The sequence below is a fragment of the Malania oleifera genome, chromosome 4, assembly GCF_029873635.1.
Source record: "Malania oleifera isolate guangnan ecotype guangnan chromosome 4, ASM2987363v1, whole genome shotgun sequence".
Lineage (NCBI taxonomy): Eukaryota > Viridiplantae > Streptophyta > Magnoliopsida > Santalales > Ximeniaceae > Malania > Malania oleifera.
This window is the reverse complement of record NC_080420.1, coordinates 117,637,854-117,654,507: the sequence shown is the minus strand read 5'-3', so window position 1 is coordinate 117,654,507 and position 16,654 is coordinate 117,637,854. Positions and strand designations below refer to the sequence as shown.

Below are 16,654 nucleotides of genomic sequence, written 5' to 3'. Positions count from 1 at the left end.
ATTCGTGTCTGTATGAATTGAAAGATCAAACTAAAGATCTACTTCTCTTAATCTCTCTCTCTTTCTCTTTCTCTCCAATTCAATTCAATTTTCAAATTTTTGGAATAAACTAAGCTAATCGATTAAGTTTCGGTTGTTTCACTAGTTCAGTTCAATTTAATTTATATTTCCATAGGAAAAAAAAATTTGATTTCGCCAATTTTATATCCTAGCTGATTGAGCAAACCGATTGCACACCCCTAGATGTAATAAAGTTGATCAAAGTAGAGAGGTTTTAAATTTTTTTAGATCATATCCATTCCTTAATTGAAATAAAAAATCAATTTTACATAAACTTTATCTTTAATTTTAATGACATGAAATTTTCCGCTACACATATATTAATTATATACATTTTTTGAATTTAAGTATGGGCGGGCCTGAGAGCAGAGCGCTTAGGCCCGACCCGGATTTTGTGCAGCCCAAATGAGGCCCACCCCGCAAACAAATGCTCCATGAGTCCAACAGTGAGAAGGTCAACAGTGTATATGGTCCCAATGCATAATCATTATGTATGCAAGAGTTGGAAGAAGAATATGTCCACTTGCAATGGATATTCGGAGCCACTAGTATTTTTTTAATATATATATACGTATCAAATTGTTTAATGTGTTCCACCTTGTCTTCCACATGATCCAACGATGAGCCTGCCTGGTTGTGTCCACAAGGAATAGAATAATTTGGACCACTTGATTATTTCCACATTCCCCTCTTTCCTAAATAATGATAAGGAGAAAGTCTTGATCATTAGAGTTACAAAAATAAAACTTTCATTGTTCAAAAATTTTAGATTCCTATATATATATGCGCGCGCGCGTATTTATATATAATATTTAAAATATAGTATTTTGTGATTTACAAATAAATCTATAACTTTCGCACGTGTATTTATATATAACATTTAAAATATAGTATTTTGTGATTTACAAATAAATCTATAACTCTTTTGAATTTTTCTGCTTCTTTCTCATCTATCTCTTTATTTTCCAAATGACTTTTTTGATTTTTCCCTCAAAACTCTCCCTTCCACTTTTGCTTACCTATATGGTTGTATGTCTCTTTCCTTATGCATCTCTCAATCTCTCTCCCACCATTTCCTTAAGAATTTTTGATTCATTTACATCAACTCTTTCATTTCTCATAGTCATTTTCACATTCTAACCCATGAGTATCCTCCAGTATATAACACAACGTGTTTGTAACCCATGACTGCTCATTTCTCATTTTTAATCTAGCTCATGAGTTTACGCCAGTATAGAATTCACTATATTTCTGTAACTCATGGTTGTTCATTATCGTATCTGTAATGAGTAACTATCTTGAGGATATTCCAATCTCATCGTCATGTATCACCCCCATGACTGGATTGTGCGGCCCAAAAGCTGGATCTAACTGTGGTTGGCGTTCCTAGTTAGATCAAAACAGAGCACGTGTTTGTAGTACGAATGGCCTACCCAATCCTGGCCCGAAACCCAGGGGGCAACACAATCCTTCATAGACCCATTCAATTGTCTTGCCACACTTTGAACTAGACGTGTGGTTGCACTATCACCATGCCAGCAACGGTGCCGTGCTCTCTGTACAACTATGATCCATCAGGATTCTTATTTTCACATTTCCATATTCACATTTCATTACATCTGTATATCTCATCATATCAATATTATTCTCATCATATCTGTATTCATTACATCTTACATATGTATCTCAATTCAACATTTTTATATAAAACATATCTGTGTGCATATCTCGTATATCATCATTTCAGTAAAAACATATCTGGAACTCACATTTTACCATTTCTCAAAAAAACATATCTTTATACCACATTTCATTATTTCCTAGTAAAATACACATCTTTATATCACATTTCATCATTCCTTTATAAAACAATTTTGTATTCCACTTTTCATAATTTCCATATAAAAATCTCATAACATCACATATACGTATATAGAAACATATATGGGTTTTCCATATCTTCATTTCTGAATAAAACATTTCAATATATATCATAGTCTCATTTTCTCAGTGCAAAACACATATCTCAATTTCAATTACATTCCCAATATAAATCTGTTATTTCATATTCCTCACGCCACACAATTTTATATGATATTCATAACATAATAAACACAGAAAAAATATCATATTCACATTTTCACATACTTTAATTCAACCAATTCATTTCCCAAAATAGTTGTTATAATTTATTCCCCTTACTTGCTTACTAAGAGGCCTACTAAAAACCCTAAATCCACGCCCGTGGCGTTCGAAACTGTATACCCTGAAATCACATTATCCCCAGTTCAATCAACTCAACCTCAGAATATTTATCATTTAATACATTTCCTAGGCCCAAATACTCCAAATAACTAATTAAACCCTAAAATATTTTACTTACCTTAGTTTTGGAGTGGTGCCTAGGAACCCCAAATCGACAATTTGCTCCAATTAAACTGTAGAGAATCGTCCCTAGATCCTCATGGTGGTTCCTGATCATCGAATTGGGTAAAAACTGTGCCGAAATCGAAGAGAGAAGGGGGTTGAGCTGTAACCTAGAGAGAGAAAGGGTAGGGAGAGGAATTTTCTCGCTAAAAAATGATTCTAAGCCTATATATAGATTGCTGACCATGTGTACTCGTCGATGAGTACATAAGATTCGTCAACGAGTCAATGAAGAACACTCATCGACGAGAGAAGTGGGTTCATTGACAATCCTTAAATACTCTAAAATTCCCTGACTCTCGGGATCTCATCGTCGACGAGCGCAGGGCGCTCGTCGACTAGTCCCTGCTATATGCCCCTTCAAATTTTCTTTTCCTTCTTTTTCTTTTCTTTTTCCTTTTTCCTTGTTTTCTCATAAATTAAAATGTTTAGGTCTCTACATTCTCCACTTCTTACAAAAATTTCGTCCTTAAAATTTGCTATCTATCACATTTTCAACCTTAAAGAAAAACACCAAAATTTTTATTAATTACCATCACTTATGGCAGAGGAATACTATGGTTACAAGGGAGGGTTCTGGGAGATTACAATCTTTCAAAGAAAATTCTCCCAAAACCATTCATATCCTAAAACAAAAAACACTATCCATCCTATTGTACACTATACAAGTCAAAATACATACATTGTCATTTACTTTTATTCTTACTAGTTCAGCTCTGAGCTTCGTTGAATAGGTGTGGATATCTCTAGCGCAAATGTTCCTCTAATTTTCATGAAACTTCCTCAACTGCATGATTGTGCCATAGTACTTTTACCAGTGGAATCCTCTTTGTGCGTAGTTCCTGTTCCTTCCGATCCAAAATCTGCACCGGCTTTTCTTCATAAGACAAGGCATCACCAAGCTCCAATGCCTCATAAATAATCACATGTGAGAGATTTGAGACGTATTTCCTCAATATGGATACATGAAATACGTCATGAATTCTGAACAGCACCAGTGGTAATGCCAACTTGTAGGCCACTAGACCCACTCTTTCAAGTATCTCAAATGGTTCAATGAACCTAGGGCTCAGTTTACCTTTCTTCCCAAATCTCATAATTCCTTTCATTGGTGCAACTTTCAGAAACACATTATCCCATGCATCAAATTCCAACTCTTGTTGGCGAGTATTTACAAAACTTTTCTGCGGACTCTAAGCTGCCATGATTCTATCTCTGATGAGTCTGACTTTATCATAAGTCTGTTGGACTAACTCTGATCCCAAAATCTGTCTCTCACCAATTTCGTCCCAATAAAATTGAGATCGACGCTTCCTACCATATAATGCTTCATATGGTGTCATCCCAATGTTGGCTTGGTATGTAGTAACCCGACCCAGAAAAAAAAATAAAAAAATAAAAAAATAATGAATAATAAATAAATAAATAAATAAATAAATAAAGAGATATTTTGGAGAAGATATTTTGAAAGGAGATATTTTGAGATATTTGTATATAAATATCTTGAAGGAGATATTTATTTAGATTACTTGAAAGTTAAGCTAAGTTTTATTCTATAAATTCTCTCATTCTCTCTCTCTCTCTAAGATCCTTCACCGTTTGTTATCCGTTTCGACGATCGAAGGTTCCTGTGTTGATCAGAAGGAGAAACTTTACAACTATAGCGGATCAGATCATTGTTTTGAAGATTTTCGGGTTTTCCCCGAAAATCAAGGTAAGGATTTGATTTCGATTTTGATTAAGTATTTGTATAGTAGCCGGGGTTACAGTAAGATAATATTCTGTGGTTTTTAGGTTTCGAGGATCCAAGGTCGTCGTTTTGGACCAAACCATTTGTGTCTTCATTTCCGAGTTTAAGGTAAAGGGAATTTGATTACAACAGCATTTTTGGAAAAACTAAACCGCTAAAAAGCTAGTTTATACTTATATGTATGATTTAACTGCTTAGTTGCTAAATTCTACTAAGTAGAAATGCCGGTTTTACGAATTTACAATTTTTGGTAAAAATGAAAACTTTGGTGTATGATCTCCAAATCTTACGAAAATTACTTATTTGCATTTATATTGTAATAGGAGATGATTGAATCCTTTACTTTTCTTTTCAAATGATGTTTACTGGATTTATATCATTTAGCGGATTTTTGGACTAAACTCGTGTGATATATGTTGAAATGGAAATGTATGAATTTTCTAGAGTTTTTTACCAAAATATTATTTAAAAAAATCAAAAAACACAAATATGAAGGAAATTTAGAAAATTTACACAAATGTACCCAATCAACTTTCCAAAAGTTGATTTGGGCCTTAAAAAAAAAAGTCAGCCGCAAAGTCGGTTTGGGCTTCAAAAAAAGAAAAAAAAAGTCAGCTGCAATTCTTGACTGCCAAAATAAAAAATGAAAATAAAAATTGAGAATCGACTTTTCAAAAGTCACCCCCCCAAAAACCAAATCCCAACCCCCCACCCAAAATAAAATAATAAAATATATATTATTTTTAATTTAAATAATAATAAAATATATATTATTTTTAAAATTTTAAGATTTAAATAAAAATTTGTAAATAAAAAAAAATTAGTGTCATTTTATATAAAAAATATTTTCTACTTTTTATTTATTTTTCATATGAATTAAAAAAAGTAAATTAATTTTTTAATTTCAAAATATTATATAAAAATGAATACAATAACAAAAAAAATTGAAATAATTTACTTTTGAAAATAATAAGACAAAAAGGACATCTTACTTCCTAATTATATAAAAAAAATTATTTTAAAAAACTAACTTCCATTTTTTTCCCCAAAATAGAAAATTTGTCTCTAATTTTAATTAATCTTTCATTTCCTCACTATTCTACTTTTCTTTCGAACCAAATAATATCAATGTACTGCAATGGAATCTATCATCTCTTCTATCAGTACAGTTCGAAGGGAGTTATGTGGGGCAACATCGTTTGAGCTCACTCCATTTCCAAGGACCTCATCAACTAGGTCGCCCACGAATTCCCATTTGGCCAATAGGAAGCAGAGTGGAATTCGTGGCCGTTGGTGTGTAAGTCCCACGTGGGATGCGCGGAGGTGAGCTGACAGACCCATGTGGTTCCAAATAAATGAGTTTTTTATTTCAAATCCCCTCAGTTTTGCTCCTGCTTCCCCCCTTGAAAGTCGAAATCATAAATTTTTTTAAATTTAAATAATAATAAAATATATATTATTTTTCAAATTTTAATATTTAAATAAAAAGTTATAAATAAAAAATATATTTCTAAGTGTCATTTAAAACAAAAATATTTTTTACATTTTATTTATTCTTCAAATGAATTAAAAAAAAGTAAGTTAATTTTTTAATTTCAAAAAATTATATAATAATGAATACAATGACAAAAAAAATTGAAATAATTTACTTTTGGGAATATTAAGACAAAAAATGACATTTTACTTCCTAATTACATAAAAAAATTATTTAATATATAATTAAGAATGGAAAAATTATTTAACATATTATTTTATGTATATTTTTATATAGGAAAATTTTAAAAAAATTTCTTACCTAACCGATTTTTCAAAAATCAGTTAGGATTAAAAAAACAAAACAAAACAAAACAAAAAACTTGCACAAAATTCTAGGCACAAAAAACAATTAGAATGAGATAATGGAATGGAAGAAAAATGTAATGAAATAAAAATGTAATGAAATAAAAAAATTATAATACATGTTTCACGTGTTCTCCCATCACGGATGTGTCCAACTCGTGCTGCCCGTGCACTACAACTGGGTAAAAATTCGGGCATTCCCACATTTCAATTTTCGGAGTATAGTGGAGTAGGTGTTTCGCTTTGATCCAATTCACGAAATCTCTGTTTTGGTACAAGTAAGTCATTCCCCGGTGCTTTCTTCGGCTACCGACAACCATTCTCCAATGTTCGTCTCGCCTGATCCAGCCTGTGGTCAGGTCACGGAACGCGCTCGTGTTCATGTTCAGGGTGGGAACCACAAGGGGGTTGTCGTCGGATTTGATCCATTCACGGAGATACGGGTCGGATAGGTTAGCGGATACGGCGTAGTTTTGGACCTGTCTGTTCTGGGGGTCGAGTCTAGTGTAGAGGATGATGAGTTTGTTGCCCAGGAGGATGGTGGCAGATCCGGACCAGCACCCATTTATGTCGAAGGGCTTGGATGGGTAGATGGTCGGGTCAAGGGCAACCCAGTTGATGAGGTTCTTGGAGATGGAATGAACCCAAACGATGTTGCCCCACACAACTCCCTTCGAGCTATGCTGGTAGAAGAGATGATAGATTCCATTGTTGTACATTGGTCCTATTTGGTTCGAAAGAAAAGTAGAATAGCGGAAAAAGGAAATATTAATTAAAATTTGAAACAAATTTTTTATTTTGGGAAAAAAATATGGAAGTTAGTTTTTTTAAATAATTTTTTTTATGTTACTAAGAAGTAAGATGTCATTTTTGTCTTAATATTCTCAAAAGTAAATTATTTCAATTTTTTTGTTATTGTATTCATTTCTATATAATATTTTGAAATTAAAAAATTAATTTACTTTTTTTAATTCATTAAATAAAAAAGTAGAAAATATTTTTTTATATTAAATGACACTAAAAAATATTTTTTTCTTTACAAATTTTTATTTAAATCTTAAAATTTTAAAAATAATATATATTTTATTATTATTTAAATTAAAAATAATATATATTTTATTATTTGACTTTGGGTGGGGAGTTGGGATTTGGTTTTTGGGGGGGTGACTATTGAAAAGTCGGTTCTCAATTTTTATTTTTATTTTTTATTTTGACAGTCAAGAATTGCGGTTGAATTTTTTTATTTTTTATTTTTAAAACCCAAACCGACTTTTGGAAAGTCGGTTCTCAATTTTTAATTTTTTTTATTTTGCTAGTCAAGAATTGTGGCTGACCTTTTTTTTTTTTTTTTTCTTCTTAAAGGCCAAACCGATTTTTGGAAAGCCGGTTGGGTACATTTATGTAAATTTTTCTCAATTTCCTTCGTATTTGTGTTTTTTGATTTTTTTAATAATATTTTGGTAAAAAACTCGAATTTTCTATACTATTGATATAGATTATGGGAATGAAGTTCCAATTTGTTATATTGAGTATGTGGAAAACAGAGGCCGGTGATACACTGAGCTGTATTTCTGAAAAGGGGTAAACCGAGTGGATAGGCGCCGGTTTGAACCCGATGTGATTGTTTGAATTTGTGAAAATACTGGAATTACACAGGTTACTATACTTTGTTATAAATTGTATATATGATAAATGAAATCACAACTTGCTACTAAAGGAGTTGAAAGATACTCCAGTAATAGGGGTTGAAAGATATTCCAATGTAAGAAGTTGAAAAAGTTTCAGTTATGGGGTTGAAAGATAACCCCTAATGGCAGGGAATATTCCTCAGCTGGAAGGGTATAGTGCAACCATTCATGTTTAAAATTAGTTTGGGTACATAGATAGTCGGCTTGCAGGAGTAATGAAATCACTAGTGAATTAATAAACCAGATGGGGGCAATCGGACTATATATAGATACTTGACATATGTCTGCACGAACAGGGCATTGTTGGTGATATCAATGCACAACCTGTGCCACGGGGTAAATAGGCAAAACATGTATGACAAGCTGGTAGTTGTTCTAATAATCATATGCATAATTTAAATACTTCATGTGCAGATAAATGTTATATGATATAGTATTATACACATATGTTTCAAATATATGAGTTTGTATGAAAATGTGCATATATGCAGTCACACACTGTTGTAACACTTTCTTCCTTACTGAGAGGTGTCTCACCCCATTATATAACCATTGTTTTCAGGTCCTTCTGGACGTTGGTCCTAGTTGCTTGGAGGGACTGGGGAGTTTGTTTTGAGTTTTGATTACGTAAGTAATTTATTTGTGTAGTAGACTTATTTGGAGTACCTTTTTGGGAGATTGTAAGAACTAGTGATGTTCTAAGTATGGATGTTTGTATTTGACATTACAATTAGTAAATTTTGGTATATGTCTAATAGGAAATCCCGATGGATGTTTCTGTTTTTTCGCAACATTTATATCCCAGTTATGTATGTGTTACACCCGTTTGTCCTTGTTTAGGGCGGGTTGTTGGTGCATGTTTATCAGACACAGGTATTTCGTATGTTCGGTAGCCACCTGGGTTCGTGTAAAGGGCCGGGTCGTTACATGGTAGTTGTTATTGTAAGCAAATTTAACTAACGGCAAGAACTATATCCAACTACCCCTGAATTCCAGCACACAATCTTGTACCATATCCTCTAGTATCTGTATAGTCCTCCTTATCTGTCCATTTTTCTGAGGATGAAATGTTATGTTGTACATGCAAGAGATAGTTAGAATGCACGGGGTACCAGTGTCCATTGTTTCAGATCGAGATCCAAGGTTCACTTCTCAATTCTGGAAGAGTTTGCAGGAAGCACTGGGGACGAAGTTTACTTTCAGTACAGCGTTCCACCCCTAGAATGATGGACAGTCAGACAGGACGATACAAATCTTGGAGGATATGTTACGAGCTTGCGTGTTAGATTTCGGCAGTAGTTGGATTCAGTTTCTACTGTTAGTGGAATTTGCCTATAACAATAGCTTCCATGCTAGTATTGGTATGACACCATTCGAGGCATTGTATGGTCGAAGATGTCGGTCTCCTATGTATTGGGATAAGGTCGGTGAACGACGGGTATTGGGGCTCAAACTCGTGCAGTAGGCTTCTGAGAAGGTTGGTTTGATCAGGGATAGGATTAAATTGGCTCAGATTCGGCAGAAGAGTTACGCAGATGTTTACTGCCATGAGTTGGAATTCGAGGTGGGGGATAAGATATTCCTGAGGATCGCTCCGATGAAAGGAGTGATGAGGGTCGGGGAGAAGGGCAAGCTGAGCCCAAGGTATAACAGACCATTTGAGGTACTGGAACGAGTGGGTTTAGTGGCCTAGAGGATTGCACTACCCCCAGCATTCTCGAAGATTCATGATGTATTTCACGTATCCATGTTGAGGAGGTACGTGTTGGATCCGTCACATGTGATTAGTTACGAATCCTTAGAGATTGGGAATGCTTTGGCGTATAAGGAGATACCCATTCAGATTTTGGACTGTAAAGTTTAGAAGTTGCTTACCAAGGAAATACCTTTAGTGAAGATACTGTGGCGGAATCACGCGGTTGAGGAAGCTTCTTGTGAGTTAGAGACGAAAATACGCCGGAAATATCCACAGTTGTTATAAGTAGTAGCTTTTGTAATGACTCGAATAATAATGATATTTAAATAATAAAGAGGGAGGGAAATGGAAACAGTACAGAAGGAGGCGTTTGTCGACGATGTTGCACTTTGGGATGCAATACCAAGAAAATTTATCAGGTCCTCGTCGACGAACGCAGGGGATTCGTCAATGAGGGTACAAGAGGGCCTCATCAACGAAGACAATTTTCGTCAACGAGAAGATATCGAGAGAGAATTTTTGGAAGTTTGAAATTCATTGATGAGGGTGCAGGTTCGTCAACGAACTTTCTACAGAACTCGCCGACGAGGTGACGTGTCTCGTCGACGAATCCGGCCCTACAAATAGCTGAAACTTGGATTTTTAACACAGAAAATCAGAAAATCTCTCTCTCTCTCTCTCTCTCTCTCTCTCTCTCTCTCTCTCTCTCTCTCTCCTCCTTACAGTTTATCTCTCCTCTCTCTTTGATTTCGGCTCTGTCATTTGCCGGATCGACGATTTGAGGCCACCACGACGCTCCTAGGGAAGTTCTCTCCAAATCCGTCAGAGCAGATCATTGGTGGAAGCAAGTTGAAATTCATCCCTGAGTTGAGGTAAGACTTTTTATTTGAAATTTAGTCTTTCCACAGTTGAAAGAAATTATATACTCGAATAAATATTGAAATTTAGTTTTGTGAGTTGTTGGTTTTAGGGTGTTGCTTGGGGAACCCTGCGGGTGCAGAATGAGTAGGTTTTTAGGGAGGTTTCTTCTCAATGTCAGGTAAGGGAATAAACTAAAGCAGTCATTTTCCATGCGTATTATTATTAATTATTTGCAAATTAATTTTCAGGGAAGCGTGTATTACATTTGAATATTATTGAGAAAATATATATTATTGGGAAAATACTGTTGTTATACAGAAAATGTGATTTTAGAATGAAATGTATGGATTTACTCAGCTTTGTGTGGCATAAATGTTATTTTTCATGAAAAAGTATTATGAGATGGCAATTTTACGAATAAACATGTTTTTAGGAATTATGAAATGATACAGTACGTTATGATTTTGAAGTACATGATAAATGACTTATTTATTCAGAATGATATGTATGAGATATTCGGCGCAAGACCGTGATTGATAGCCGGTGCGAGACCGTGTATGATATATGATTTCGGCACGAGGCCGTATTTACGAAATGTTCGGCGCGAGGCCATATTTATGAAATTATAGAAATGCTATCAATTTATTTATGTTAAATGTTATATTATCATGTACTATATGTTATCAGAACCTGGATGTTAGTTTAGTTCAGTTCTAGGAGCACGGTACTGTATCTTATAGATTAGATATCTATGTTCAGATTGGTGCTAACCACCCCACGAGGGGGTGGGAGATGAATAGTCGATGTGGCTTTCAGTGTAGAGTTGTAGACATCCACCTGGCAGTCTGGACCAGGGTATGGCGGGCCCATCATACTTACAGACATTTTTGACTTGGTAGTGGTCGGCCAGCCATTATTGGGTCTTGCCTTCGGGTTGCACAACCTGTCATGCGGGGTAATACATGACATCAGCTAGCTATTCATCCTGGGTATGTTTTCAGTATTATCAGCTATGATAGACATTTTATGAATGGTATGATTTATTAGCAAATACGAAAGTATGTGATTAATTTAGTATGATATGATGAATGTTTACAAATATATGAAATGTACTGTATATGTATAATTACATTAAATGTTCATGTTGCCACACAATTGTATTTAGTTTATTTTCCCTTACTGAGAAGTGTTTAACCCTCGAACACTAAATGATTTTCAGGAAATCCAGAAAGACCGGAGGATCGAGGCCGCCGTTGAGATAGAGTGGTACTACCCCATTAGGAGGGTAAGTTTTGATCTAGGGCGGGAAATTCATGTTGTAGGTCCCTAGATATGAGTATAATTTTTGGTATTTTTGGAGATTGTATATAAATACAGATAATTGGTAATGTAGTTAACTCTGGTATTATATATTTTTTGGTAATGAGGTTGATGATTTACATTTACTGTTGCCTAGGTTCTACTATACATGACAGGTGTCCCCATTACCCACGGGTTTGAGTTGACTATTTTAATCATTATGTTTTATTATATATTAAGATAAGCAGGTCGTTACAACTTTGGTACGTAGTAGGATCGGTATGGGTATGTATGTAATATTTTGTTATCGTAGTAATGATATGTGGATAGTCTCTAGGAGGGTTTTGTAATATTGTAAGCTCCCGAGATGGTATGTATGTAACCACAGTATTCTTTCGCCATAAGTGAGGGTATATATGTATTTGGGATGGGGCTACTATGTGGGTAGCCGCCGACTCTTTCTAGAGTCAGGTATGCTTTTGGGTATGTTGTTGAGTTGGAAAATGAGAGATTACAAATTTCGAGGAAGAAATTTTGTAAGGAGAGGAGATTGTAAAACCCGAGTTGAGATAGGTGTATTAAATAAATAAGAAAAGAGAAGGAAAAAATAAAAAGGTAAAAATCGGCAAGGCTCGTCGATGAGGCTTCTTTTCTCGTTGACGAAGTTTCTTGTGCAGCTCGACGACGAAATTCAGTGGTTCGTCGATGAGGTAATACCGAGGGATTTTAGGAAAATTTGAAATCTTATGCTTGTCGACGAGTCCACCTTAACGTTGACGAACTTCCTTCTACGGCTTGTCGACGAGTCAAGTTAGGTCAACCAAGTTATAAATATATAAATCACTTGCTTAATGAAGAAGAAACCAAAATTCTCTCTCTCTAGAACTCGAACACTTTCTCTCTCTCTCTCTCTCTCTCTCTCTCTCTGATTTTGGGTCTTTTGTTACCCGAGTCAACGATCCGACGTTACTATGTGGATCAGGAGGAGAATCTCTTTGAGGATAGCAGATTGGAATTTCATTTCGAGAATTTTCGAGTTTTGATCCAAAATCGAGATAAAGGTCTTATTCCGTTTTCGTTTTGGTATATATGTAGTAGTAAAAATTATAGTGAAAGTATAGTGGTAGACATGCATACAACAATGTGATTCAGGAGATCTAGATCTTATTCTCACTTTTGGTTTAAGGAATGATTATCCTTAGAATAGATTAGTTAAAAATATATGTTACCAAAAAGCAAGTAATGATGTGAAATTTTTTTCTGATTACATAATAGGAATAAACAAGTAATGCTTTTCAAAATTTATTGTGAGAATATTTATTTATTTTTTACTAAATATTGGATAATAAATATAGAGGGATAACTATTAACTCACATCTGAAATATTTTATTGTATCCATTTTTCATCTTACTACAATGCGTATTTATTTTGCGAACTAAATATATAAGAATTATTTGGATTAAAAATTTTGGCTGAAAAAAGGATAGAAAAATAAGAAGAAAACTCATTTTTCATTATATTTTTTCTTTATACTAAATAATAAAATAAAAATTTATTCTAATATAATTAAAAATAATAAAAAAAACTAATTATTTATAAAATTAAAAATTTATCCATTAATTTGATTTTTTTTTATTTCTTTCTTACTTTCTTTAATAACCAATATAAAAAAAATGAATTCTTCCATATCCTCATTTTCTTATCATTTTTTAAGTTATATGTTAAGATTTAAATCTTTAAATCATGAGTAAATTAGAATATCTTATCAGATATAAGTGTCACCCTCATTTTTCAGAAACATGAAATGACCATAATACCCTTACTGATAATTAATTATTATATTAATATTAAATAATTAAAACTGATAAAATAAATAATAAATGGCATTACCTAAGTCTACCACACTCAGACATTCCATAACATTTTAAACTTTTTCAAATATTTCTTAGATGAAACTCCTCCCAACGGTAACTTCTGATCGCGAGGCAGCCTAAATTCATTAAATTTTGAGTTCTTATCGTATGAGAAAACATAAAAAGATCTAAAATTTGTTGGATGAAAATTGAAATCCAATTGAAAGAGAGGTGTGGGGCTACACGACACTGTGCTTTCCTTTTTGGCCGGCACCGCCTCCGCAGGGCTCCAGAGGTTTCCGCCGTAAATTCAGCAAAACCACGCTCTATTTCGGTAATCCACAAACCTCTTACGGAGTCCGCTAAACCCTATCCCTATAAGTACTCGCGGCCTGCGACTCCCGGACGACCTCTCACGCTCTCTCCCTTACTCTGTTCTCTCAGGGTTCTCATCAATCATCCGCAGAGAGATAAAGAAAACAGTCTGAAACATGATCGTCTATCAGGATCTCCTCTCGGGTACTCTTTTCTTTTTCTCTTCCTCGTCTTCTTCGTCTATTTTCTTCCTTGTAATCATGTTTTCCCTTGTGGGTCTTTCTTTGTTGGATGGCTTTTTGTGTTATTGGAGACTGTTTGTCTTGACGGAAAGTTTCAATTCTCCCCAGGAATTTTTTGGGGAGATGGGTTTGCCTTGGATTATATATATATATTTGTTTGAACACGTGGAAAATTGAATTTAAGCGTAGAGTTATATTTGCTATTATTATGGTTTTACGAAGCTAGCTGAAGGAACATTTGATATTAGATGTTTCCCCTTAATTTATAGCAGGATAACCCTTGAGAAAGGGTTTTCCGGTCTTGTATTTTCCTCTTGAGAGTTTTTCTGGGAGAATTTTTCGTCTAAACTAATGTTGCTGAAGGGAGGATTTTCTTTTTCCTGCACAGATTTTTTAGATTGATTTTGTTGTGGTCTATTATGGTTTTACTTTTCTGTTATTGTTTTTGGTTATATAACCCTGTTTATGCTAAAGACTTGTGCTTTTATGTTTCTTGGGTTGTATGGCTGTTTACAACATACCTCGGATAGTATATCCCTTTGCATAGCTTCTTACGTGATCCACAGATGGCTTTGGCATACCACTGCCAGGTTTTTTAAAACTTAGGTAGCATTTGGGAGCATGAATTTTGGGGTTTGAATTTGGATTCTTGTGGATTTAGAAGAAACCAATGTAAATATGTTTTTCAAATTCACACAAATCCAAATCCACCTTTGGAAATTCATCCTCCCAACTGGAGCCCAGAATAGCAGCTATTTTTTGATGTGAACAATTTTACTTGCATAGTTGCATGCCATTTTTGGATTGTAGATTGATATTTGCCAACTTTCTTGTGTGGCTTGTGTGGTATTATTTGGAGGATAAATTACATGAAGACCCCTTAGTTTTAGCTAGAATGTATATTAACTTCTTTGATATCAAAATGTAATATTTTAACCTTTAATTTTAATATGTGCACATAGTGATCTTCGTCCGTCACTAAGATACTTAAAACATAATTGAATGAAACCCTATAATGGTCATGTGGCCTTAAACATTATTATGTATCTCTCTCCAAATTTTTCTAGAAACCCACCACAATCCATCCACAACCACAATCATTCTCACTAATCTTTCTTATAATGAATCATTGGGTATATCGGATAATGAATTAGACAAAAGAGTTACTGATTAAGTGAATACAAGCACAATGCTAGAGTACCATCAATAAACCATCAAGAACCACCAAATGTCGACCTAAACAATTGTGAAAAATGAATCTTCAAGTTGCAAATAGCAGAATACAGTGAGGGGCCAATTAATAAATACGTTAAAAGCAAAGCACACTGCTAAAAAAACCCACAAATAAAGTGCTAAGGGCAGTGATTCACATCAAATGCTGTAAGAGAGGAAGTGCCATTTGGTAGATTGTTATAAAGTACAGGTCACTAGTACGATGGGTTTTCAGTATTTAATTCCCCATATTTGTTCTTTTAAAAATGTTGCTTCGGTTTGTAATGCCACTTGTTTTATTTGATTAAGTAATTAACAAAATAAACTATGAATTATTTCCAGGTGATGAGCTTCTCTCCGACTCATTCCCATATGAGGAGATCGAAAATGGAATGTTGTGGCAAGTGGAAGGCAAGGTTGGAATTTCTCCTTATTCTCCAAGCCCTAATTCCGTTGTCTTCCTCATTTTTAGAATTTTTTTTTCCCAATTATACGTTCTTGTAGATTTTCCTCTTTTAGGGTGACATGCATTGGATTTATGTCAATAGTTCATGTTTTTATGATGTTTGCTGGGTTGCATCCATCTGAACAAGTAGGATTAATTTCATGTGTTTTGGTTTGGCAGTGGGTCGTACAAGGAGCAGTCAACGTAGACATTGGAGCTAACCCTTCTGCTGAAGGTGCTGATGAGGATGAAGGTGTTGATGACCAAGTTGTCAAGGTTGTCGATATCGTCGACACATTCAGGCTTCAGGTCAGTGAATTCATCATACAGTATTATTTATTATTATGTCATTATTATTAGTTTTTCCACCTGATATCCCAAACAAGTGATTCACATCATTTACAGGAGCAACCTTCTTATGACAAGAAGCTGTTTGTCGCGCACATGAAGAAGCACATCAAGCTGTTGACACCTAAGTTGGAACCGGAAAAACAAGAGGAGTTTAAGAAGAACATCGAGGGAGCAACCAAGTTCCTGCTTGCAAAGCTCAAGGACCTCCAATTGTATGTGAACTTCTCCCTCTTTCCATGGATCATCAAAATGAATTCTTGGGTAAATCTGAAACTAACATCCATTTTAATGTTTGTATGTGCATTACAGTTTCAAGGGGGAGAGCATGCATGATGATGGTGGTCTGGTTTTTGCGTACTACAAGGATGGTGCCACGGATCCAACCTTCCTCTACCTTGCACCTGGATTGAAGGCTGTCAAGTGTTAAACAAGAGTTTTTGCCTCAGCCCAATGGGCTTTATGTAGTTTTAGATTAATTATGTTTTTCTTTTCCCTTTTAGTTTTTGTTACTGTGTAAGATTGCCTTACAGGAGTCGAGGTTTCAAAAGTTGTGTCTCTAATTGCACACTTCATTTGATGAATAAACATTACCTTCTTGGGGGTGTACCTTGCTAA

At 34.5% G+C, this 16,654-nt stretch overlaps 1 protein-coding gene across 2 annotated transcripts; it reads left to right on the top strand.

Moving 5' to 3' along the window:
- Window positions 1–13,645: 13,645 nt before the first annotated feature.
- On the top strand, window positions 13,646–16,654 carry LOC131152821 (translationally-controlled tumor protein homolog). Of its 2 annotated transcripts, XM_058104702.1 has the most exons (5): window positions 13,646–13,993; window positions 15,586–15,659; window positions 15,869–15,997; window positions 16,094–16,251; window positions 16,349–16,654. In XM_058104702.1, the coding sequence occupies exons 1-5, from the start codon at window positions 13,966–13,968 to the stop codon at window positions 16,464–16,466; spliced, it is 507 nt and encodes a 168-aa protein (XP_057960685.1). In that variant the 5' UTR covers window positions 13,646–13,965; the 3' UTR covers window positions 16,467–16,654. The 2 variants fall into 2 exon arrangements, with proteins under 2 accessions (XP_057960685.1, XP_057960684.1); XM_058104701.1 differs by having other exon boundaries at window positions 13,650–13,993; window positions 16,094–16,654.